General features: G+C 41.3%; 1 protein-coding gene across 3 annotated transcripts in view; it reads left to right on the top strand.

Annotated features, from left to right (window-relative positions):
* LOC120556162 (zinc finger protein 609-like) overlaps positions 1–26,997 on the top strand; it is an 87,013-nt gene that overhangs the window by 42,772 nt on the left and 17,244 nt on the right. For all 3 annotated transcript variants that reach the window (XM_039795572.1, XM_039795571.1, XM_039795573.1), the window contains exon 3: positions 16,062–16,287. In XM_039795572.1, the coding sequence (XP_039651506.1) occupies positions 16,062–16,287 (226 nt within the window). The remainder of the gene's footprint in view (positions 1–16,061; positions 16,288–26,997) is intronic.

Genomic DNA, 26,997 nt, shown 5'->3' with positions numbered 1-26,997 from the left:
TTGCAGCTGTGAAATCTTTTTTTGAAATGTAAACAAATTTAAGTACAAGGGTTACTGTGTTTGTCTTAGTACTTTACCGGGTGCACAGATGGGCTGAGGGGTTGATGGCCTGGCTGGCGTGGTAAGAATGATTTCCCTCTAACTTGATATGCAGGTCAAGCTTCCAGAAGTAGTGACCCATGTACTGTAGTTGTTTTCCTGCTGAGATTACTTTTCACCCTCCACCCGAATATCGGACAATTAGCCTTTTTTCTAGTATAGTTACAATAGTCCTGCATGTGTTTCTTACCATACACCTTAGCATTTCCAAATATCCCGGAAGGACTTCGGGGAGTTTGTGTAGCAACAAGAGAAGGAGGATGTGTGTGGGGGGATCGATAAAGGTGAAGTTATTATGGAAATGAGCTCCTGTTTGTAGTGGAGGCTGGGGAGTTGTTTAGTCCTTGGCGATGAGCTGAGCTCGCACATTCAATTAGGTTTCGTAAGTGGGGCTGTGCGGTCCATCTGGACAACTAAATTATATTTAATCATATCCATTAGGTTTATGTATCCCTTGAAGAGTGAGACGTTTTGCTGTTAAATCCAGTCGCTTAAGTCATATGTCACAATTATTGTGGTATCTTTAGTTGTTAATAATATAGCTGAGGATATTACTCTAGAGGTCCAGGCAATTTGGTTATTGCTAAAGAATGTGGCTTTGAATATACCTTTTAAAAAATCTATGATGACTTGGTTCTGTGCTGCGTGACCTTCAGACTATACTTCCCCTTTATTGTCATCTGGGGTTTTGTCCTGATCTAGTTAAGATGAATGTCAAACTTGTTAGCTCAATGTGTCCACTTGATTTTTTTTTTGCATGTACCACATTCATACACTAGTACATTGTATCAGCTGTGCCGTTGTTAGCTGCAGGGCTTGATTGTTCCCTAGTGGAAGTCAAGTAAATTACTCATGACTCGTCAACTGAGCTTTTTGTAGATTTTCTATCATATACTCTGAGTTTAATTATTTATTCCTATCTCATCTCCGAGTATTGGGTATGAATTATTAAGACCCAACGAAGCAAGGTGTAGGGAGTAAATGTACTTGGGTGGAAAAACATTTAAAATAAAAGCCCAAAATAGAGCATGAAAAATATTGTTTGGCCTGGCGTTCTGTGGCTTAACTAATATTGAAAATAAGTCATAGACTAGACAAACATATTACATCTTAAAAAGTGTAACTACATATATATAAATATTTGAAAATACAACCTTTTACTAACAATACATAACTCTGACTGGCTCTTAAGTCCCCAGGATAAATAAAGATGTAGGTATCATCTGTGTTCATGGATAGCCGCAGAGAGGGGAGGGGAGGGGAGGGGGGGGCTACAATGACTGCACTGACTGTTTATTTTTATCAGGGCATTAGCAGATTAGGCACTCAAACTAACAAGGTCATCAAACTCTGTCGGCTGAGAGCTGCAGACCTCTGCTAAGCGGCTGGCAGAGAGAGAGAGAATTGATGTGTTATAGTGGGTTTCACTTTACTGCCTCGACATCACCTCAGCCTGACTTATTAATGCTTTTAATGATCTGAAGGCCACCGAGATATAGTTTCTTTAGAGATTCCCTGCGAGCAGCTGCAGTTTTGACGGCTCACTGTATTGCGCGGATACGTCGCCGCGTCCCTTTTTTGCTTGAGCAAGTGTCTTTGGAACATTTCAATCTGCTTTTGTTGTAATGCCAAAGTGCATCTACTAAGTAGTTCCAAGCAGCTTTTAGATTGATTTGATACTTGCTGAAGTAGATTTATTTCCAGGTCAGCCTGTTTTGGCATGTTTGGCGCTTCTCGCTTAACTCCCTGGATTATACTCAAGTCAGCTCCAGACTATAATTAACGAAACAAGTCATAGACGTGCCGCGTGGATCAGAAAATAACCTGCGGTGTAACTTACCCACGCTACGCTCTTTAGCTTCCCCTCTTGCCGGTGAGAGTGTTGAAATGTCATGAGGTGCGAGCTGCAGCGTTCATTGCCCCAAGGTGTTTTAAGGTGTAAAAGTCTATAGGGCTTTGAGGATGCAGTGCAGGAACCGCCAGCGCTCGGTAATGGTGCACATCAGCGTCCATTAGGATAGACATGGCTCAATAGGAGCTCTGTGAGACAGCCAGCAGTTGAGGTCGATCAGAGTAGCAACCCCTAGTTAAAGTAGCAGCATGAGGGACAAGCACAGCGAGTGCAGCTCAAGCAGCTGAACCGAGCACAGTGAACTCCTCCACACGTACAGATGCATATTTGTACTCCTACAGCCCTCTCCTTAACCTCTGCCCCTTTGTCACCTGCTTATCTGAACAGCTGAAACCTCTGCTGCATTCTTTCTGAGTTGACAAGCCTGGAATGGATTTTGGAAGCTAATCAAGGGATTTCCAACTGGCTGTTTATAAATGGTAAATTTAGCATTTTATTAGCGTTTTAAAGGACAATTCCGGCGCAAAATGAACTTAGGGATTGATAACATATGCGTACTGAGTCGAACGTTCTCTGGGATCTGTTTTCATCACGAACGCTGTGTTTGAGCTATGTTACTGGTTGCACGGCTTTCGTCGTTCGACTGGTCATGACTTTTATCCAAGATACCGACCGCAATGTAAACATTAACACTTCTGTCTTCATAACCTATCTTTGTAATAGACTGGCTGTACACTTACAAAGTTCTCAATGCTTCGGTTTGCATGTAGGGACCCTCGTTATGCTACCGTTGCTACCATGCTAAGTGTGGTGCTATTTTGAGCCTGTTTAGTGGTGTAGAAATAGCGTTTTACCATCTGCCCCAAAAGCTAGTGTTAGCAGCTAATCACCGGTTTGCGGTAGCTTGTTTAAAGCTAGCGACCCATTCGATTAGCACGAAAACGGATCCCAGAGAACGGTCGACTCGGTACACATTGTTATTAACCCCTAGGTTCATTTTGAGCCGAAATTGTCCTTTAATTAGTTACTGTTGGCCACATTGCCTAATTCAACTTTAATATGTCATCCAATACTGTAATTTTCATGTTGCACAAGTTTCCGCGGCTTGGCACCCACATTACAAGTGACAAGTCTATGTGGTGCTAAGTATAATATTCATTGTTTTCTTTTTTGTTTGTGTCAGCCAAAGTAACACAAAACAATAGAAAGTAACTTGGCATAATTAAGATTTTTTTTTTTTTTTTTTTTTAAGTGTGGTTATTGATGTGTGGTATTTGGATTGTCTTTCTAATGTTTGGAAAAGGCACCACCCACAGAAAGAGCGTCAACACAAGGGAAAGCGACTAACGGAGAACATCTATTCATAGTTTGAGGTTAGGTGCTCTGGGGAAATCTCACAGCCTGAATAACAACTTGTTTTCCTTGAATAGTATGTCTTTTGTTTCTTAGCCGATGAGGTTTCTGGATAGTATGTCTAGGAGCGTTTTGTTTTTGCTCGACTGCTTTAGGCTTTTTGAATTCCGCAAGGTTAGGTTCCTGAAAGTGGATTTTGGTCACAGCTGTCAACATTATGGTGAACTGTAAGCATGAAGTATGCCTCACAGGGAGCTCGATTTCTTTCTTCTTTTTTTTCCAACATGATCTCAAAGCCTTGGCCAAAGCTTCAGACATGTAAGACGTCAGAGAGTGAATCATTGGTATTTGGGTGGGAATCTATCTAGCTGGCTGAGCTGTTGACGACAGCCTCTCAGTTTGTTGTTAGTTTTCCCTTTGCTGTGAGATAAGGTTTATGACTATGGAGAGGGCTGGCGAGAGAGAAATCCTTGTAGGCTCAGAGTTTATCTGGATTTCTTGCCCCGGCACAGCTCCCGTCGGACGCAAGAGGGTGACCTTGACAAGAATGTGGCTTATTGTTGTAATAGATACTGTTGTTGTCAACTGACCTATGGTCAGGGTGGGAGGATGAGAAATGGAAAAAAAAAAAAAAAGGCAAGAGAATCACCAACAGAGCTCAGCAGAACCAGGATCTGGATAGGATTAAGTTTACTACCCACTAACAATGTAAACCCACGATTAGTCCATCAACAGAAAATGAATCGGCAACTATTTTGATAATCACAGAATAATTTTTTTTTTTTTTCATTTTATGAGGGAAAAAAAATAATGACAAAGAAATTGTGGTTCCAGCTGCTCAAATGTGAGATTTTTGTATACTTTGTCATACATGGTAGTAAACTACATATCTTTGGGTTTATGTCGGTTAGTCGGACAAAACGAGACGTTTCAAGATGTCACCTCGGGCTGTGGGAAATGATGACAGGCATTTTTTTTAAAAAAAAAAAAAAAAAAAAAAAAAAAAAATTAAATAAATTTTAAAAAAAAAAAAAAAAAAAAAAAAAAAAAAAAAATAATTAGTTGGCGGCTTTTTTGGCATTTTTTTTTTTTTTATTTTATTTTTTTTTTTTTTTTTTTTGCCTTGTGTTGCCAAGAACATTCAGCCACTAACTGTCAAACCACAGACCATCTTCTAAACCAACCAGGCATAAAAAATAGTTTTCAGAATCACAGGAGGTTTTATTGCCACAATAGGTACACTCATGTGGAATTTGCCTTGGTGGAAGGTGCATACATAAACAAACACACATTAAACATTTATATGAAATGAACAAGAAATACAGAAAATGAAATGTATACTTACAAAATAACCGTTGCTTAAGAAAAGAGAGGCTTAGTGGGTTGAGTGCAACATTTGCCAATTTGATTGCTGGTAATACGGTAGAGATCCAGCAGGCTACATGCAGACACTTCCTCAGGAAGGCTTTTCATCGTGTTTTATTAGCAGTAAACACAAGGGATGATCAGGTTGCCCTGCTGCTAGGTGGAGATCTTTCAGTCCATGTGTAACCCCCCACCCCAGCGCACACTTCTAACCCAACCCCCACCCTGTCATCAAGCAAACAATACCAGGCGTAGGCTGAAGGCAGCCGGCTGAGCCCGGGAGAGAGGAAAGGAAGGAATTAGGTTGACAAGGTCAAGCTTGAACCAAGACGAGCGAAAAGTGTACCAAACCACCTGCTGTGTGTTAGCCAGTCAACCAACCAGGCACCCGGGCCTGCCTGCCAGATTTCTCGGAGATAAGCAGGTGCAAATGATGTCAACTTTTCTTAGGAAGGAATTTAGGTAAGGTTTCTGATTTCTCATTGGTTTTAAGAACTTTCATTGCCATTGGCATAAAGGTTTAGTTAGGCCCACACGATGTACTCAGGAGTTAATTTTTTCTTTTTCTTTTGTTATCTCTTCAACTGTGTCAATAAACAAGCAAGAGTGTTCAATACGTTGGTTAGTTTTATAAGCTTATGGTTGAATAGAATAACAATTGGCAACACTGGAGCGCCTTACAGTCGAATAGTTACAGCAAATTCAGCCTTCTCGGGATGAAGTTTAGCTCGCCGTCGCAGCGTTGCTAGCGCGGCCGTCAACTCTTAGACCTAATTCAATATGTCAAGGGGGAGCTCTCAAGCTAAAACGGGGTGATAAGTTTCTCTTTAATGTTCAATCTTTTTTTTATTTTTTTATAATACACTGTAAAAGCATTCAAAGCAAATTCTGGTTTTATTTTGAGTGCTTAGATCTGGAGCTGCCGCGACTTTGCAGCACTACAGTGACTACGTGCGTTCAGACAGCCAGAAAGGTTGTAAACTAACCTCACGGGTCTTCCCAAATGTGTGTCTAGTTAAACTTTTGCACTTCCATTGTAGTAGTTAAAAGGAGAGGAGGTTTTCTTCTGTGGGACTTTGCTTTGCCGGCAAATTAGGCCACTGCTTCCTAAGCGAGCAAATCGGTAAGCTCCACTTATCTTGGCTCATTCCTCCACCCTGCAGTCCCTTGTGCCTTCTGTCTTTTTATATCACTTTTACTTGCTGTCTTGTTGCTGGTAGCTGCAGGGGCAGTCTCTTGACTAATGTATGTTGTCCCTTCGTGAGGAAGCACATACTGTATGTCTCCACAGGTAAAGCCTCTCATGCTGTCTGAGGTTTTTCTTTGACAAAGCTTTGTGTACTTTTTTTTTGTTTTGTTTTTTGTCGTCAGTATAATCAAAGGCCTCGGTTAAACAGTAGCTCTGATGAATGTGTCATACCAAAAAGATATTAAATTTGATTGCTACTGAAATTTACAGCAAACGGGAAGCATTACCAGTTAAGCCGTAATTCACAGCTGTTGCTAAAGGCTGCGAGATGAAAGTTTACTCAGTGCGGCGTGTGAAGCTCTTACAGACGTTTTATTTTTTATGTTTATGTCTCGACTTTCACTGCTCTATTTCCGAACGTGGAGTTTGTGTCGCATCATAAAAATGAGCTGTAATGTTGAGTGCCAAAATGTGTCAGAATTTCCTGGAGGCATTTAGAAAATGACATGTTGTGTAAAGGTTCAAATAGTTTTAGGCTTTTAAGTTAAAATACAAAATGTGTTTTACATTAACTCCCCAAGTCTATTATATAAAAAAAATTTGGCATTTACATGCATCATACAGGCATCGGCCTGTAATGTTAAAGGAACACGCCGACTTATTGGGACTTTAGCTCATTCAGCGTATCCCCCAGAGTTAGATAAGTCCATACTTACCCTTCTCATCTCTGTCTGACGCACCCACCACTAGCCTAGCTTAGCACAGATCCTGGAGGTAACCAGCTCTATCTAGCCTACTGCTCCCAATAAGTGACAAAATAACGCCAACATTTTCCTATTTACATGTTGTGATTTGTAGAGTCACAGCGTGTACACATAACAAGGTCACATGAGACACAGCCATCTTCTAACCGTATACATACTGGGAACTATATTCTCAGAAAGGCGAAGCACTGCTACTTGGGCGGAGTGATTAGCGCAACACCTGAGAAGCACTGTTGTTACTCTCTGCTCCTCACCACGGGGCTTCTCAGGTGGTGCGAGCAAATCACTCCGCCCACTTAGCAGAAGTTGCAGTGCTTCGCCTTTCTGAGAATATAGTTCCCAGTATGTATACGGTTAGAAGATGACTGTGTCTCATGTGACCTTGTTATGTGTACACCCTGTGACTATACAAATCACAACATGTAAATAGGAAACTGTTGGCGTTACTTTGTCACTTATTGGGAGCAGTAGGCTAGATGGAGCCGGTTACCTCCAGGATCTGTGCTAAGCTAGGCTCTCGGGGTGATGCGGCGATGAGAAGGGTATGTATTGACTTATCTAACTCTGGGGGATACGCTGAATGAGCTAAAGTCCCAATAAGTCGGCGTGTTCCTTTTTTAAAGAGTCATATGGCAATCAGCTTCTTCTTTCTTTTTTTTTTTTAACAATAATTGTGAGATCCTGGTTCACTTATTATGGCTCCAGCGAGATTGTAGGTCATGGGTGACCAACTTCATCACAGCTTAGTTTTCTGTGTTATTTGTGTGTGGTTATGCTTTTCGCGAAAGCACAATTGGCTAAGCATGAGAAGAGTTGCCTAGAAACGGAGTGCTTTTTGCCAGCTGGTGGTCTACAATAGATGTCAGGTGTTCCTGTTTTCTCTTTCAGTTTCTGTGATTATGCTGAGCTTCAAAGAGAATGCCAGTGTAGTAAAGGGAATTAGGCCAGTGTGCAGTGTTTGAAAACAATCGGGTAGGCTTTCACTACTTGAATCCAGCCACTTTATTTCTCCTTTCGTCTGTCTCCTGGCTGATTGTAGTAGTTAAATTAAACCAGGCTCGTGCATTTGCTTTCAATTGTAGCTTAATGCTAATAATAACTAACCATGTTACTTCAAAAGTATGGCTCACTTTTAAAAGCTGATTGTACGCTGATAATCAGACTCTGCATTGGCGTTGTCGTGATTGGTTAGAACTTAAATTAATTACGTGGATTCAACAACGTAGTACAGATTACAAGTCCCCACACTGTTTCCATGACAGCCAAATAAAGGAGCCCTTTTGTCTTCGTTTCTTCACTGGGTGTCATGCGGTGCTGAAAGAGGCACCTACCGAAGTCAGCGAGAAGTGTAATCTCCACCAACCTTTGACCTCAGTAACTCACCAAAGATGTTCACAGGGTTTGCCCCCCAGTGTCAAAACGAATTACATAATTGAAGCGGGAACACTCAACTCAGCCAACTAATGGCACTTCAGCAAGGACTCCTTTTTAGTTAATAATGGCCCCTATGTCAGGAAGAATTACATTTTGTCTTTTCAAGACAGATGTTTCTCACTTTTGATGTTGGAAATGGTGTTGAATTTCCCAGGCCTTTATCAGGCTTGAAAATCTATGCTGTTCAATGGTTAAACAATCAACAGGGGCCAATAGAGATCAATCATAGTCTCTTCAGACTGGGGTTGGCAAACTTTAAATATGTCAGAATATTATTATTGATTAGATTTCCATTCAGGTTGTTACAATTCAATTGAAACCCTATTTGCATAACCCATTTTCAGACTTTTTTTTTTTTTTTCTTGTTTGACAGCATTCACAATAGCATACAAATTTATATGTCAGTCATGACAACAAGTCAGATGAATGGGCACCACTTTACTTTGAGTCCCACATTTAGAATTCATAAGCAGTATATAAACATTTAATAAACACCATAATGTACTTATAAGCAGATATAAGTGTTTATTGTATTTGCCAACACCTTTGACTCCTCCTGTGGGCACCCACACGTGGAGGCTGGTGTATAAATAGATAACAAATGACAATATAGTATAACACTATTGTAATAATATAGGATATGTCTTCATAGGCGATGTTATAACTGTTGATAAATACTGTAAACACTTGAAAATGTCCTTATAGCTATGTTCATCTATATTATGGTGTTATAAACCATTTATCAAATGTTTATACTGCACATAAGTAAACGATTGTTATTTTCATTAATAATAATCTGTCAATTATTTTGTTGATTAATCAATTAGTTGTTTGGTCTATAAAATGTCAGAAAATGGGGAAAAATGTCAGTTTTTATCCACAACTCAAAGATATTAAGTTTACTGTCATAGATGAGTGAAGAAACTAGAAAATATTCACATTTAAGAAGCTGGAATCGTAGAACATTTTACTTTTTATTATAAAATTATAACCGACTCAAACGATTAATCGATTATCAAAATAGTCTGCGATTAATTTAATAGTTGACTAATAACTAATCGATGAATTGTTGCAGCTCTACTTTTAAATTCTAAGTAGCGGCACTAAAAGTGTAACATATACATTTTCCTCATTTGTCGCTTCCTAATGCAACAGAAGTAACGGGCCATGTGAATGAACCACATGCTCCATTGCCCTCCAGGTGGATTACCTTTACATGTGTACGTTGTTATTGTTGTGGATTATTTAAATTTCACTGTCTTGTTGGCTTAATCTAAGTTATTTACCTAACGTTATGTTTCTCTGATATTGAATACTGTAGCCGCTCTTTTGTACAATGCATGCTCTTCAATAGAAATAAATGACCCATAAAGCACTATTTTAAAGATGAATAGAGACTGAGAAGATAAAGCCACATCTGCGGTTAATCCAAATGCCCCAGTGTGCGTTATTTGATCTGACCTCAGGACCTACTCGCCACGCGGGTGAAATGCAGGTCTCGACTTTGGTAGGAAAGGGTTACACAGACTCAAATCAGGCATGGGTATCTCTCTTAATGTTATTGCCGTTTAAGCTGCATTTTGATCGAGAAATAAAGCACAAGTGGGCACACAGCATCGGCTTGTGAGAAAGGGAAATTGCTTATGGTGCTTATTTTATAGCTGCTAATGCAGAAAAAGCACCAGGAAGAAATGTGATTATATGGTTTAGCAGTGATGTGTATTGAACTGCTGTTGCAGACATGATTCTCTGTGACCTGTGAAAGCAGTCTCATATGAAAGGGTAAACCATGACCACGAACAGGCCTTCATTATCCCGTGTCAAACATGAGGTTTGTGTGGGACAGCTCTGTTGTTAATATTGAAAGCTGGAAACAATAATATCCGCATTAAACATCACACCGTCGCATGATTTTGAATCCAGTGCGTAGATACTTTTAACTGGTTAAACACTACAATGGGTTTACCTCTATCTTATGATCCATGATAACAACAATTAGGCGTTTGACTCCCTTAGATTTCCTTCTGTTTTCATCTCTTTTACTACCCAGTATTTGTGATGCATGATCTAACAAGATTATTTTTATTTCCAGATCATTGTTTGTTAGGGGTGTAAGAAAAAATCGATACACTGGAATATCGCAATATTTTATTTTGCAATACTGATTTTCAAAAAGGCAATATGTTTTTTTTTTGTTTTTTTTTCAATAAAAAAATATTCATGTAAGACAGTGGTTCACGTTTATGTTGTGTTTAAACCTCCTACTGCTAGATGGCTATGCTGAGACGCACCACTAGTGTCCTTGCCTAACAGTGCCTGACTTTTTGCTAGAAGCTAACAGTGTAGCTATGGCTGACCTTTGACCTACTTTAGCATATAAACATTAGCTCACTAATAGGGATGCACCGAATATTCAGCCGCCGAAATACTTTTATCACCAAAACAATACGGGCAAAATGTTGTGATGACGCAAACAGAAACCGCGACCTGCAAGTGTGTCAGTACCCAATCCGTTCCACCTGGAAAGCGTCTCCTAAGCAAAGAGACGGACCACGGAGTGAAAACAATGAAAAGTACGCTCTTAGAGTCTGTCATCACACATTTCACTGAGATCTGTTCGGATCCTCTGCACTTCATCGCGACTGTACTTGATCCGCGTTATAAAGACCATTACTTGGATGCGGAAATAAAGCAGGGTGCACGAGAAATGATCCAGGCCGCGATGCATTGCGAGGAGAACCGGCGTAGCGCGAGACGGAGCAAGACGGAGCAGCGCGCAGAGAGGAGATCAGAGCGCAGAAAAAAAGACTCTTCTCTCTGCACCAGATGAGGGGCATGCACCCTCGTTGTCTGATATGTTCAGTGAAATCGTGAAAGAAAGTGCCTCAAATAATAATAATAATAATAGGTAAGCTATTCTGTTCTTAGGCTACTATATACTGTATGTAACTATCGGATTGTAGCCATATTTCTGCTAGATATTTTTTAATTAAACTTTAATATTAATTTATACAATTGCAATGCCTTGATTTTAGTAAAGTTAGTACACACTCATAGCCATACGTGCAATGGTACTAATAATTGGCATAATTTCTTTCGGTGTTTCGGTTTTCGGTCTTGGTTTCCTCTTTTTCGGTTTCGGCCAACAATTTTCATTTCGGTGCATCCCTACTCACTAAGATCCTGTGAACCACCATCCCAAACTCTGTTAGATTTTCTGTGTACAGAATTATTGTTTACCTAAAGTAATCTTCTTTTTTTTAAATATTCGTTTTTCTAAAATTATACTTTAAAAAAATCCCAATATATCGCCTTACGAACAGTTTCGAAATATATTGCAATATATTGAATCGTGACCCATGTATCGTGATACGTATCGTATCGCCAGATTCTTGCCAATACACAGCCCTACTGTTTGTGACGTTAATGGTCATTTTCCACGTCTTAATTTTGTCAAGTTTAATAGTACTTAGAGTAGTGGAGTAATAGCTGTTGAAGCATGTCATTGGCATTGCCAGTGGCACTATCAACCTGTGGTGGTTGTTATACGTTCTGTCCACTAGAGGGACTTCAAACAGTAGCCTAGAAGGGGCACCTACGTCACGGGGCATTGCATCTCTTGCACACCGTTTTGTTGGCATTCATTTCCCACCACATGCACACAGTGACAAATGCAAACCACCCAGAGTAACCTTGTAATGAAACATTATCTAACAAGTGTACAGCGGCTCTGTTGTAAAAGCTAATGTGTTCGGTTAGCACAATGCCAGCATGTTAGAAAGCACAGCCAAAACATTATGCCATAAATGGAGTAACAATTCCTGTTGGAACAGTATTTGCCATCCTCCTTTTGATTTCTAGCCGCAGCCTGTTACTCCCTCTCTGCTACTCCATCTTTACTGTAGCTCCGTGCCCTAAGATCTCACAATGCCTTATGTTGCTAACTTATTGTTCATCAGATGTGACGTGACAAAAGCATTTTTTTTTTATTACATGCGGTTTGACCAAGGCGTGAAGAGCAAGATTAACCACTTAAGCCAACACATTTGTGAAAAAAAAAAAATACACCTTCGAATAGTAAATTCAGCATTCGATTAGAATAGATGATTTTTTTTTTTTTACTATTCAAATTATATTCGACATCCAACAGCCGTAGTGCACAATGCATCATTTGGTCAACTATATTCTAGCTCCTCACCGCCCACACAAGTACAGCCAAGACAGGTGTCTCCGTATGACACTGCAGTGTAATCCTTTCGTAATCCTCGCCCAAGCTCAGTGCTCCGTTTCTTAATCCCAACTCTAATAAACAAGTTGAAGCTGAAGTTAATGTGTCCAGTAAAAAAAAAAAAAGTGCAGCAATCGTCTTGTCTGCCACGGGTGAGTTATTGTGTGATCACTGGAAATCCAGGCAGGGTTCCCCCGTCGTCAGCACTGTGAGGTACGCTCGCAGATTGATAGGGTTTTTGTCTGTCAGTTAAACATTATTCTTGCCATGGTGGCTTTTCTCAAGGACTCAGCATGGGGTTTCAGTGAAAAAAAGGTTTGCGTGACATTCACCAGTGTGGTTTGGGGGGAGGGGGGGGCGGCAATTTCAAAATCCATTTGTATAGTCTTGCAAGGAGGGAAGAAATCATGGAATTTGGCATCGACTGAGCATCGAGTAGAGCCTTGTGTAATCTGACAAGTTGTGTAGTTCAGTTGCATGTGGGTTTTTTTTTTTCGAAAACCCTGGACACGACGTCAGGCATTTCACTGTGTGGGTTTACATTCTGCAACCCCAGAGTGAAAGTCCTTTTGTTCACTCATCCATTGATAGAACTTGGAAATAGAGCTCCACTGTTCATGCACATTGTAAACTGGTCCCATTTCTGTTGTGATCCTATTTTAATTAATTTTGTACCCTTTACATAGTGAATGTTTCTTTTAGTGTGCAGTGGCATTAGACTGGCTTATCACTTGATAATAATTATCCTGTCTTTTTGGCTTAATTGCCAACAGGATTTAAGTGGAAAAAATAAAGTCAAAGCTAATCCAGGAAAGGTTAGATTGAGCTGTAACATTCATTAAGATTTGATTCATAGAAATGATTAAACTCTGGTATAATAAAAATTGGATGGAATTCTTCTGGGAATCGCCAGCATTCAGTGTTTTTTTTTAAAACAAAATAATTGGAGAGTTGAAAGGCTTCTCATACGAGTCCTTGAACTACACTCTGCCATGACACTTCATACATCACTGCATCCAAGTGTTATAAGCTTCCTGCCATTTTAAATTGGGGTCATAAGTCATCAGTAATGACCTGGTTATCGCAGATGTATTTGTTTGTGGAAATTGGGTCTTTAAGTGTCTAGGCTAGAGTTGCAATAATTATTTGATTAATCGAATAGTCAATTGCCAAAATTAATCTGCCACTATTTTAAGTGATAAGAGATCAATTATTTCAGTCATTTCTTTAAGTAAAAATGCAAAGAAATTGTATTTAGCTTCTCTAATGTCAGTATTTGCCAGTTTTCTCTATTTTGTCATTGTAAACTACATATCTTGGAGTACTGGACTGTTGGTTGGACAAGACATTAGCCATTTTTCACATTTTATAGACCAAACCATTAATCGAAGAAAAAATGAAAATAATAGGTAGTTGCAGTCCTATTCGAGGCTACGGCCCCTCTTTAATGTAAAGTGTGCACATGCCGTAAAAAATAGTAATGGCTAAAGAAGAGAAATGTATTGCTGGCTGCAAGGGGCTGTTTGGGCCTTACCCTGATTCTGCATCAGTGGCTAGGTCAAGCACAGCAGACGGCAACCCAAACAGTGTTAGTCAAAGACGTCCTTGTGCAAGTTTTGTTGTTTGTGGTGGAAAACTGGAGGTCGTCGTCGTCTTGACAATTTTCAGCAAAAGTCAAGTAGGAAAACAGATGTAGGCTCTTTGTCATCAGATCAACAAAGTCAACAACCCTTAACATGAGCACTGAATACACCTGGGCCTCTGAATTTATTAATAAGTAAGGCACACTATCAGCTCCAGGAAATTGATATTGTGAATCTAATAATATGAGCCTGCTACTTAACCTACCAATTTCATTAAGGAAAGGTTATTTCCACGCCATTATTAAGTCCCCCCCTAACCTTGGTCACAAATCCCCAAAATGTCAATCCCAAAATGTTGACACAATCAGTTTGAGGAGTTGAGTCAATTTAGAAGAGGCTCTGCACGAACCTGTTTGCATCTTTCCCTGTTGGCTGTCACTCTGGAGGAGGGTTCATTGTGTGGTCGTGTCTGCGGCTCTGTGTGTCTCCATACGGCCCAGGAACAGTGTGTGGTGACAGCTCGGGTGATTACCTGTCCTGTCTCGTTCACTCAACCGGTCTGCAGCTTGGCCACATCATGCATCAGAAAGTGACACACGGTGATTACTGTGTCGTTAGGCCTCCCTCTCAGTCGCGCTCTGCACATGCATTAAATTGCTCTTCCTCTGGGCACCGGGAGAAATGGGCTCATTTCTGAAAACCCATGAAATATGAAGCTTCTGTGATGACGAGTCTTGAGCTAATATTATATTTCATCAGGGACTAATGTTTGGTTTTCCAAGCACTCGGTTCATCACGAATTCAGATTCCTCATTCAGTGATTGATCTGAAATGTCTCCCACGGCATAATTCATGGCGTTATTGCATTCAAATAGTTTGGTTTTTGAAGTCCTCATCAATCACAGCATTTATTTTTTTTATTTTTTTATTAACCTCAAAACAAATTAATTAAAATTTGATCGAAACATATTGTTCACCTCGAGCAAAATGTATTCAGAATCATATATTCTAAAAGTACGTCTTAAATGGAGTCACAACAGTAAAAAAAAAAAAAGTATTTAAATGCTCCATCATCCTAGCACAGTTTATGCTTTTATCTGGTAGGTTATTATAACAAGCCTTTGCCATACTTGCAAAGTGTTACTCAGTCTTGCAAGATTGCAATTAAAAGAATTAAGCAGTAACTTTGATATATGCTGCGATAAGCAGTGTTAGTTCTCCACATCATACTCTGTTTGAAACAGTAAGTCAATTTAAAACAATTATTTAAAGGGTATGCAGGCTTATAATCCAACGTTGTTATTTTGTCTTCAAAGTCTAATTGGATCCAGCGTTGGCAGCGTTTTGCCGAGCACCGAGTGGTTTATGCCCAATTAATAAATGTGTGGTGTTGGCTGCGGCGTGGCATTCCTCCTGCAGTTCCGCGCTAATAATTTGGAGCACTTTAATGTCGACCGCCTTGAATAAGGAGCACTAAGCCTGGTGTCACCGTGGCCCTTAAATCACCATTAGTCTCCCTCTCTCGGTCTCTTTTCCGCCTACACACTTATCTACCTCCAGTTGTCTCTTGTGTGCTTCCCCGCAGTTGCTCTCACCGTTTCTGTCCTTTTCATTTTCGTTTTCCACGTAGGCACCCCCCCCGTCTCTTCATTGCTGTCACCGGGTGTCAGAACAGGTGGAATCAATTACTGACCCTCAGCAGCCTGCTCCCTTACCACAACTAGCTATATAATTGAGGGAATTAATGAGCGATCGGCCTGTGAGATGATTTGGTGTCAGGGATCTCGCTCGGCGGTGTGCGAAGGAGGAAAACTGGAGGAGGGATTGTTTGACCAATCCTGCATAACTAATCCTGTCCTTCCACAGTGGCAGTCAAAGCAGTTCACATGTCCCTACCTGCCTTCCCTGCCTGCTAATCACCTTTAAGGTTGAGGAAAGACAAAAAGTATATTACAACAGTAATATACTGTATCACTCTTTTACTGATTTTAAGATTGCTTTCAATGGCCACTGGCATACCAGGATGACTTTCATGCGCTCAGATATCTTTGGTAACATGCCCTTATTGTTGCATCCATTGGCTGTATCTTCACATCTGCTCTGTATGTGTTTGTACAGTGGTTCTGTAAAGTGTCTCATGTGTTTCCCCCCCTCTCTCTCTCTCTCTCTCAACCCCCCACTTCTTTCTTCACAGATGGAATCTCCTGTCTCCACGCCAGCTCCTCCCCCCCTCCACCTCCTGGCCACAGTGGGCAACAGTGAGATTTCCTCGCCGTGTGAGCAGATAATGGTGCGCACGCGCTCCGTGGCCGTGAACACATCTGATGTGGCCCTGGCTACCGAACCAGAGTGCTTGGGGCCCTGCGAGCCCGGCACAAGTGTCAACCTCGAAGGCATTGTGTGGCAGGAAACTGAAGACGGTAAGTGGAGTGGTGTAACGTGATGTTTAGTGGTGATGAGAATCTTTTGGGAGGCTCTCTGGTCTTGATGATCACTGTGTTGACCAAGCAAATAGGAGAGAGAAAAGTGTGCGGATTGTAAATCAGTGGATTTTGGGAATGTGAATCCTTAATCGTAGAGGATAAGAGTCTCAATTCTTACGTGAATCCCTTTCCCCTACCCCCACTGTTTAGTAAATCTCTTCCTTGTCAAACAAATGAGTCCTGTATTTTAAAAGAAAATAAGCTACAAATATATGGGATAGTTGGTTTTGTGCTTTGATATACAAAGCCAGTGTGGTTGCATGAGGACATCAAAGAGGTATTGCTTTTTAGTGAAGCCTCTGTCTTAAGTGAATCCACTGTGGTTTAAAAAGTAATCATCTTGCTGTCATTATCATACATATTTTGCCTTCTACATGTAATTGGATTGCCCTGAATGCCTCAGGAGCTGGTGGTGGTACTAATGTGTGCTTTAACAGCCCACATGCTGCATAGTATTGCCAACAAGAATAGTAGTTGGCTGGCAGTTGATTTGGTTTTTTTTTTTTGCTCCGGAGAATGCAGACGGGAGTTTGTTGCACAGAGATATAACAACATGCCTCATAACGTAAAGCTCTTTCTTTCTTCTTTTTTTTGCGAGGCTGCCCTTTGGGAATAGAGTTGGCTTCTCTCCCGCGGTGCTGTCCGAGTGAAATCTTAGACTCTCTCTCTCAATTTTCCTTCCTTTGATCGAAACCACATTCAGCTTATTTAATTTAAAGATGTATCACCAGCGCTAACGGGTTCTGCTGGGTCTGAAAAACTGCCCTCTTTTTTTTCTGTCGTGCATGTGAAATAATGCAAACACCTAATCTTCAAAGCAGCTCGCGCTCAGTCGCTCTGCGGGCATGCTGAGTACAAATCGCCCACACATCCCCAGTGCTGCTTGTTGGTTCACTTGGAGGAACTGAACAGAAAAGGGTCCCTGCCTCATCAACATTCCCCAAAGCACAGTCCCTGCTATTGAGTGGCTTCTCCCCCCCGCCCCCTCTCTCTCTCCTGTTTTTGATTTTTGCTCCAGCCCTGAGCTGTGTCAGATTCACCCCTGTTCTCCTCTCTATTGCAACCCTTTTTTTCTGTTACCAAGCATCCAGCCAGTCACCCCTTGACTCTGTTTCCAAGCAAACTGGGAGAGAGTGAGTGCAAGGCAGGGTGTTGGGGCAGGGGGGAGAGATAGACAAGGCTACTTCTGTTAGTGACACAAACATGGCTCAGGGCCAACACCAGTACTATGTTTGTGCTCCCTCATTCTCTGCCTCCCACAGAGTGATTGACCCTCCCCCCGTTGCCCTGCCCCCCTTTCCTTTCCCCGTCCAAGTCTGTCCTTTGCCTGCACTCACTCTCTCAGAGCTGCTATTTTGGCTGAAAGAGGTAGTGGTTTGGCCTGATGGGGCTGTGTTTTCTTCCTTCTACTCTATCTGGCTCAGTGGGGGGGGGAGGCTGGTGGGAGCTTTTGAGTGGTTTTAAAGGTGGTATGGTGGGGGGAATCTCATTTCTCTGTCATACCCCTTACCCTACCCCTTCGTCTTTATGTTTTCACCCCTAGCCCTTACCACTCTGTTTCGAGGGACAAGGGCTAGGGGTGAAAACCTACCCCTATGAAATGAGACACCACTCGGTTACGGTTACGTCATCATACAGCGCCGCTAGCTGGCTGCTACGTCACCAAAGGCGACGAGCATCGATCACAAACTTCCAAGATGCCGTCTGCAAGTGTGTGTACGTCGATTTGCGTGGGTTTTGACAACCGTGTCATATGCATGTATGTATTTTATAGTTCTTTTATGTACGAAATCGTTAAGGCACCGGTGCCGTATTAGCACCGGGGTCTCAGCGATTTTCGTCGAAAAGCGACTAGTTTGCAGGTATGTACTACTCTTTAGCCGGCTCGCAAGCAAGTGCAAACAAGTGTGTGCAGCGTGCATGTTGTTTTGTTTCCGGTCTAGCTAGATCCGGTGTGGTGTTGTAGTTTTTCTAGCGTTACTAGTTGTTGCAACAGCATGTGAAAAAACGACAAAGTTTGCTGGGCCAAAAAGATCGTTAATCTCGCGCTAAAAAAAAATTTACGCCGTTAAAATGGGTTTGCGTTAACGCCGTTAACGCGTTTAACTGACAGCACTAATTAGAACCATAACTTAGATGTCACACACATATAAAAAAAGAAGGCACTCAAATGTATACAACTCCAAAAAGACACACAAGACCACAAACAAAAAAAAAAAACTACAGCTATTCTGAAATTGTCTTTGATGCCTGTTGGCCAGTAACCTTTCCCTCCAACCCCATTTCTTTCATTAGTGTCCTGTATCATAACCAACAACAATGTACAGGTGCATGGACAGGAATGAGTTGCAAATGATAACAATAATACAGCACCAGTACAATAATGAATGGCTGCAACATGAACGCATGACTCACTCCCAGAGTTGCTTTGCAGCATATTTTGATTTGAGAAACTTCTGCTCGTTTTCAGCCCAAAAGGGAATCGGCTGCAGGGTTTCCGCCGGCGTCCCTGTGTGTGATACAGGACGTTATATGTAAAGCACATATCGATGTCTCCAAAGCAAATAGTGTTATGCACCGATATCAAACGAAATTCGCTGCTAATGGAGTTTAGTTAACGCTGTAGACATGCATGGAGTCCATTCAAGGCAGAGAAATGCGGGACTGTTGTGCAAATAAGCAATGTAACGTTAGCGTAGCAAACGAACGATTAAAAAACACGTTTCAATTAAGAACATGGTTGCATGGTTGGTTATGTACAGGACTGTATAGTAATTTTCAACCAGAGTCGTAATTTTTAAATCAATTATTTAAGCCGAAAATACTTTAATTTATGGGACTCTCTGGTTGATCTGGCCGCCATTGTTGCGGTTGCGCAGTGTATTCCGGGTACCCCTTGGTTTCAAGTAAGCTCACGAAAGTGCTTGGTTTTAAGGGGTATCTACATCTCCCCCTTAGCCCTACCCCTCAATCAAAACTCTCACGTGAACGCGCAAAACTAAAGGTAATGGGTAAGACCGAGAAATGAGATTCAGCCATAGTGTTGAAGGGAGGAAGGTGTGTGTGTGTTTCTCTGCATGTGTAGCACTCTGCATATATAGCACACAGGTTGTTATGGCCGTCAGAGCTGTTGAGACGAGTAGGGTTTCCAGAAGCTAACCCACTTCCCTTTCTTTGAAGCCTGTTTTTTTTTTCTTTTTTTTCTTTTTTTATCTCAAACTACACATGGTAGAAAATCACGAGATAGAAGATGAAGAGATATGTTTTGAGAACGACAACTATGAAGTGGCCCTCAGTTGTCTGTAATATGTTTTTTCCATGTTGAGATACACACTATGTTCCCATGTGGTTTTGTGTTTGAGACACCACAGCTTGTTCATTGTCGACAAAATCGGCTACAGTTTTGTGTGTTCACGGAAATCTGTTGCCGCTAAAATGTGTGCTGTTAAGAAATTAGATAGATAGGAAATTGTCAGTTTTACCTGTCATAAACAGACATCAGTGTAGTCGGTGCTCTTAAAATGTAATCTGTGCTAAAAATAATTCTAAGGAGGCATTTCTCTATAGCCTCCATTGTATTGCATTTTGCACACTACATTAAACAACACAAAGATGTGTGTTCATTTTACATCATTTTAATGGCACGAGCCCCTAACAACCCACTGGCTAGTTTTAAAATGAAAGAGACCCAGATGCTGCTTACTTCAAACTGCACTGCCATTCTGCCGTTTTTCCCTAAGAGACCTATGAAAGCAGACTTCTGTCATTGTGTTGCAAATGAGCAAATGAGAACCAAATGAGGAAATCAAGCAAATCCAGGCAGAGTACCAGGGAAGAGCAACAAACAGAGGCCCCAAAGACACAGCAGAGGCATCCTGATTAGCAGTGAAGTTGAGCAGCCCCCCCCCCCCACTTCTCTGCATGACAAGTCTCATACAGAGCTGTTTAGGCATGCACTGTGTGTGTGCGCGAGTTTCATTTAGCATGCCAACCAACAGCTGCTTCATCACCTCCGCCTTTCGGCCTTGTGGGAGTAAATGAACAACAGTTCTCCCAGTAATTGTCTGTGCCTCACCCGGCTCACCGAGTGCCGGAGAAAGAAACGGACGAAGAGGAAGCAAGCGACACCTAACAAACTGCGATGACGTAAGCTGCACCTTTGGTCAGAGCGGACGAGTATCTTGTCTGATGAGGTCGAATACATTTCTCATCCTGTGTAATTTCAGGATAGATGTAGCAGCCCTTTCAGTCAAATGTGGATACCGGCTAGACTGAATGTGTATGTGGATTGCTGATGAATGAAAAAATAAAAAACATTTCATAAACAGTTAATTTGATGGGTTTAGTCCTGTGTAGGAGAATGAATGGATAATATGAGGTGAGTGAAAGTGAGTCGGTTTCATTCAGTCAGTCTGGGGTCGAGTGAAGCGTAGACAGGGGGTGGGGGTGGGTGGCAGAACCCGTGGTATTTTAAGGCCCAACAAATCCCCTGAGCGCAGACAAGGCAGTGGCAGCTCCCAGGGTCGTGTCAGCAGAGAGATGGGCCAACCCCCCCCTCCCAGGCTTAGCGTGCTGATACCTCCAAATGTCATCTCTAAAATGCTGGAGAAGTTTATTGCTCTTGAAACACAGCCCAGAACGCCTTGGCTCCTGCTCCAGGGCAGAGGGAACACAGAGGGGGGCCCCTTTTGGCCAAACACCGCATCCATTGCCAGTGCACCCCCATCTCACAAACCCCAACCCACCAGAACACAGCAGGCTATTCCCCAAGCAGGTCCCACAGCTTCTTAAGCTCCCTAATAGATAAATAATACAGGCTGTTTGTGGTAAATGTTTGTGTCATGGATTATTATGTATGCAACACACATTACATCATTGTTACATTGCAAGCATTGGCTTGGCAGTGTGAAACGGATATTACTGTATAAACATTTGAGTTTTTTTTTTTTCCTCTATTTTTTTAACCCTGTCAGAGAGTTGAGAAGGGGAATACAGTATTAAAGGAGCACTTGGCTGTGTAGCTCACTTGCCAGCTATGCTTCCTTGCTCTTTTGAAGACCACCTGTCAGTGGCCTCATTGAAATGTTTTTACAAAGGCGAGCGGTGGCTACTCTCTGTGAACTCGCTTCTAGAAACTGTCCTTGAAATAAGAGTGAGCATTCTCAGGAAGCCTGTAGCCCTCTGCCAGGCCAATGAGCAAGAAGAAGATGTAGTGGGAAATCAATCACAAACTTCTGTTAACAGTAGAGGATATACTGAAAAGGAAAGAACAAAAGTGAAACGCCTCTTTCCTTTCCCTGGCCCACTCTGTAGGTTTTCATTTGCCAGTTGCTTAGCCATGTTTTCTTTCCAACCTACCAAGCCAATCTTTACCCTCATAAGTGTTCACTATGCAAGAGTGGAAGTGGCCAATTTCCACGGAGGGAAAATGAACACTCCCATGTTGTAAAGAATTCACCAGTGTTCCTAAATATGTGGTTGGAATAATACTCTGCAAGGAACTTCAGATATCGATGTCTCATGTTATTTGAGGGAGGAGACTTGTTAGTCAAAAATTTGGTCCCCAAGTGGAGTTACCAAGATGGCGCCTGAGTGAACTCAAATCTCTTTAGAAAGACTTGATTTCCAGTTCATATTGGCTCAAAACTGCAAGCACTTAAATGGTCTCCAAACATAAATCATATGCCTGGAGGAATTGTAGGCTTTGCCAGTGGTTGTCATAAGATATCATGTTTGCTATATACACGTCAACAAGAGCTTGAGTAATGTGCCTTTGGCAGAGCTGTCTCTTAATCGGAGCAACATCTCCTATAAGGAAAAACACCAGAGGGTTTGTTTTGACAGAGAGATTATAGATTTACCCAGATGACATTTAAGGAAACTGCTCTTTGCCTCACTAGAAATAATTTACAGTAATAAATGCATGTGAAGTAGGGAGAGATGCGACACGGCTGCTGTGTTGTGGTCTACTCCCACCGTAAGAGTAAACATGTACCGATTTTATTTTTTTGTCGAGGACGAAACTGCTGCATGCGGCTGATAATTCTGCGCCGGTGTGGACAGCATACTAATGCTTCCCTTCCTTTTGCCTCTCAGTGGTATGAGAGAATTGACCTTCTCACAGGCTGTTATTCTTGTCAGGGAGAGTGACTTTGCACTTTTACCTCTTATGAACCGGAATGCAGCCTGAACTTTTCAGACGGTGCTCACTTGAATGCTCTAAGATTTGAAAGAAAACCATCAACCATACTGTAGTTTAATTTCCTTGTCACTGGCAAACCTTTACTTTATTACCAAGATGTGGACTTTTTATGGTATGTTCATCAGTGTTTTATTTCTTGGCTTTTTTCTTTGTAATACTTTTTCTTTGAAAAGTGCCATAAGGTGTAGTTATTTTTACAATTAACTCTTGAAACGATAAAAAAAACCTTGCAAATGACAAGGTAGTACAAAATGTAAACCATATTTTGGCGTTAAATTTTTACCTCTGTACTTAAAATTGCCTTAAACATTTTCTTTTTAACAAAATGAACCAAAACACTGACCATGTGACTGGGTGATCTTACAGTAGGTAGATAATAATGGGACTAAATATGAAACAAAATTGAAATCATACCCTCTAAACTAAAAAAACAAAACCAGGTTTGAATTGAAATCAAACACTATTACTAAGCAACTAACAAAATATATATTGTATTACCTATTCATCTGCCAATTATATTCTAGATTAATTGATTAATCGTTTGTCAGAAAATAGTATATAAAAAAAAAGCTATCGCAATTTCTCATTTCTGCCCTCACTGCACACAGCTTAAAGGTTGAAGACAACAGTTGGCGTTTGAAAGTATACGAAAGCAGTTGTGAAACTGCAAAAACAACAAATTCATGATGGGGATTACAAAGCCGAAAAAGATGAGATGCCGAGAGTTGGACCAAAAGTATTAAAGAAATGAACAGTAACGGTAACGAGGAAACTTGATTTACGAAAGTATCTACAAACTGTTAAGGGAGTTACATTGGTCCTCATGCAACACAAAGTCACCTTAAGGAGTACAACTCAGGAATGAAGCTAGTAAATCACCAAAATGAAGTCATAATCTCGAATTTTAAATAAAAAAAATGTAATCGTCGATGCTACCACGCCCCCGTGTCACGTCCACTCGGCTTGCCAAGCGGAAAAAAACAACAGAAAAAAACACGTGTAGCCTGCTCGAGGTAGTTTATTTCCTGATTGATTTTACCACCACTCCAGTGGAGGCGCTAATGAGCTAGATTACTACACACACAGTAGCAGAAGAAGACCAGCTACACACACACACACACAACGGAGCATACGGCGATCTTACTCAGCTTGAGCGAAGCACTGCCGGCACGAATGAGGTAAAAAAAAAAACAGGAGTGAGTCTGTTCATTCTCCCGGTTCAGTGACACCACTCGGGTCAATTAACCGGCTCTTCGGTCAGTTCCTCAACACCAGTGTTGAAGTGCTGCGAGTCAGTCAACCTCCTCTAACTTAGCTACAGCCAGTCAAAAGATAGCATGGCATCTGCAGATGCAGGAGACCCATGGACACAACTTGAACCCCCTCCTCTTTCACTGAAGTCGCCGGTGTGGAAGTATTTTGGATTTCCAGGAAGTTATGTTGACAACGTTCGCGTTGTTGACAAAAAAGCCACAGTTTGCAAGCTCTGCCATGTGCGTGTACCATATTTTTCCACTGGCAGCACGACTAACATGGCTGTTAATATGTGTGGTATATGTTCAGCTGTTCGGAAATAGTTTAAGACACTTAATTGTTCAGAGAAGATTATGGACATGGCTGTTTTATTGTTTTTTGTTTGTTTTGTTGTAAACTTGAATGTCATCTTCTCTGAGAAGAAGACTGCTATCCTGACAAGCCAGACCCACATCAAGATGTTGGGTCTGGGAACTCACCATTGGCAGGGCTCAACCCGAGGGGCGGGATAAACAGTTGTCTTTCAAATTCCCTCTGCACGCAATAGGATAGCGCTACAACCAGGCAGAGCAACCAAGAAGGTAGCGGAGCGAGTTGATAGATTCAACTTGGGCCATATCCGGTCGCCAAAACTCCGAACACATCTTCCTTTTTTAAGAATGACTTCAGTGCCGTTCTTTGTTCTTTTCTCAAAGAAAAGCTTAACTCCAAGTCTTCCAGAAGACCGCTGTTCCCAGCAGCAGCAGCCATAAGCCCGCCCACCGACTCTATACACGATGTGATTGGCCTGACTAGGTTTTTTTTTTCCCAGCTCGCAAGTCAACGGAGAGTGCCTAGACCCCCCCAGGCTGCAAATTACATTTGCTGCCGCTAGGGTGCGTCTAGATTTCTAGGCTAGAAGACAAGTTACAAAAGAGAAACTAGATGGCAGATTATAGATATAAGTTATTGTTACATTATGTTGTTAATAAATGTTTTAAATTTGACAATGTAGTGTGGTACATTGCGAACAAAGTTATTATATTCCATAAACATCTAGTCTAAAAAAAAAGGCATAGCAACCTGTGCTGTTAAAAAGGGAAAAAAAATGTAAAAATTGAACCGTGACCTTAGAATCGAAAATGTAATCGAATCGAGCATTTGGAGAATCGTGACCCCACTAAAGCATATACATGGAGTTCACAAGAGTTCAAACGAGTTATTAGAGAATAGCGAATTATATGACACTTAGCCTAACGGTAATTAACAATCACTTAGAATGTTGAATTAGCAACATGTTAGCCACAGACAGCTAGTATAACAGCTAGCTTGGTTAGCATTTAACTGATGCCTAGAAAAACTAAACTAACAAATGCATATAAACAATTTACAAAACAGCTCTAACAGTAGATTACCTACAGATAATGCTGCACTAAGAGCATTTGGGGAGTAGAGAAATGATTCCTGTCTGTATTTGCTTTGTCACAAACCTGATAAAGTAGTGGATGTAACAGTGTCAGTTAAATTGCAACTCGAGCCAGTAGTAGTTGCTATAGCAACATCATGTTCAACTGAAATCAACTGCCGGTGTAAAACCATTTGTTTCGTACAACCAACAGTCGAAAACCCCCAATATATTTAGTTAAATATCGTATGAGACAAAACCGAAAAATTCCATTTGAGAAACCTGAACTGGCAGAATTTGAAATCAAAATAGTTGCTGATTAATCTTGCGTCGATCAACTAATCAAGTTAATGGACAAATCATTTTATCTCTGCAATGTAACTTTCACTTTAACTTGCAAATTAACAAAATACTAAAATACTGCAAGCACTACATTTCTCTATTTCACCATCATCTCCATTGCTAAAAGTGACTCGTAACATTTTGTCCTAAATTATTGTCTGCCCAGGATTTAAGATAAGGTCAGGTTTAGGACTTTGTATTCTGACACTGACATAACCGGACAAGCTTGGCTTCGTTTTATGCACCACGAGTGCAGAAACTCTCTTAAAATGGACTGTTGGGAACATGCTCAGACAGTTGAATGCTCAAACGCTTCATTTATCAATGTTATAGTTATTGCTCATGGCAGCACCCGGCTATCTTTTATCTTCTCTCCGTAATGAATACTGACACTATTTTTCTCATTGTTCTCACTTTCTCGTCTACATGCAACCTTGATATGGGTGGTGCCTTAGTGCAGCGAAAATGGGGATATGAAAAGAGCTGTTTTCTAGCAGCATACAAAGTAACACCTGTCAATAATTACTTTAGTGTCTGAAGGTGTACAAGAGATGTTAATTGCAAGTGCTGTTAATTGTTCACATGAGCATTTTCTTTAATCATGACTTGCCTTGTTTTAATCAGACACATTTACAAGACAAATGGAAACCTTTTACTGTGATATTCGCTGGAACAGTCAAGCCCAGTCATTACACAGAAGTGATCTTCCATTTTCAAAGATAACAAAGGCATTTTGACAAGGTCAGTCAGTGAAAATGCCATTAACCCTACTGAATTCCTGTTGAGTTTAAGCAGAGCAGAGGTCAGCCAGTGAACTGGCCCTCACCAGCAGCAGAGGACCTGATATTCTGGCCCCACTGCAACCTAATGAAATGTGTTAAGGGGGAGGGGGGGGGGGTAAGTCACCCATGCAGCAGACAAACCTACTCCTGACTTAATTTGTCCCCTCTTGTTCAAGTAATTCTATACGAGTGCACGGTGGAGTTTGGTGCATAAGGCGGGCTGCCATTTGTTGTTCGACAGCATTGAAAGGAAATGACTGGTAAAATTACAGGCCAATTCCTCTCAGTAATGTGGGCTTCACTCAGCTGTCATGAGTGACCCTAATAAGGCTGACACAAAGGGGGTGGGTGAGTGGGGAACTGGAATTGCTCAGAATCCGTCCGTTTCTTCCCCAGAAACGAATGCAATGAGTAAAGAGGGAGATCGTGGCTCACACAAACACTGAAATGTAACTTCCTTGCATGTAAACAAATAATCATGCATGGGAAGTCTTCTCAGTTTCTTGTGTAATTTGCTTTCTGCCACAGGGAAATTAGTTTGAGTTGTTTTGTCAAGGGCTTTCCATGTTTAGACAGGCGTTGACATCTTTGTCCCGACAGCTTGAAAATTATTCCAAGGATGAAAGTGTGCGGATACATTTTAAATGGCTTTCAGCATTGAAACTTAATCTTTCTTTTTTTTG

Source organism: Perca fluviatilis, chromosome 3 (assembly GCF_010015445.1).
Source record: "Perca fluviatilis chromosome 3, GENO_Pfluv_1.0, whole genome shotgun sequence".
In the NCBI taxonomy this organism is placed as follows: domain Eukaryota; kingdom Metazoa; phylum Chordata; class Actinopteri; order Perciformes; family Percidae; genus Perca; species Perca fluviatilis.
This window is presented reverse-complemented; position numbering and strand designations above follow the sequence as displayed.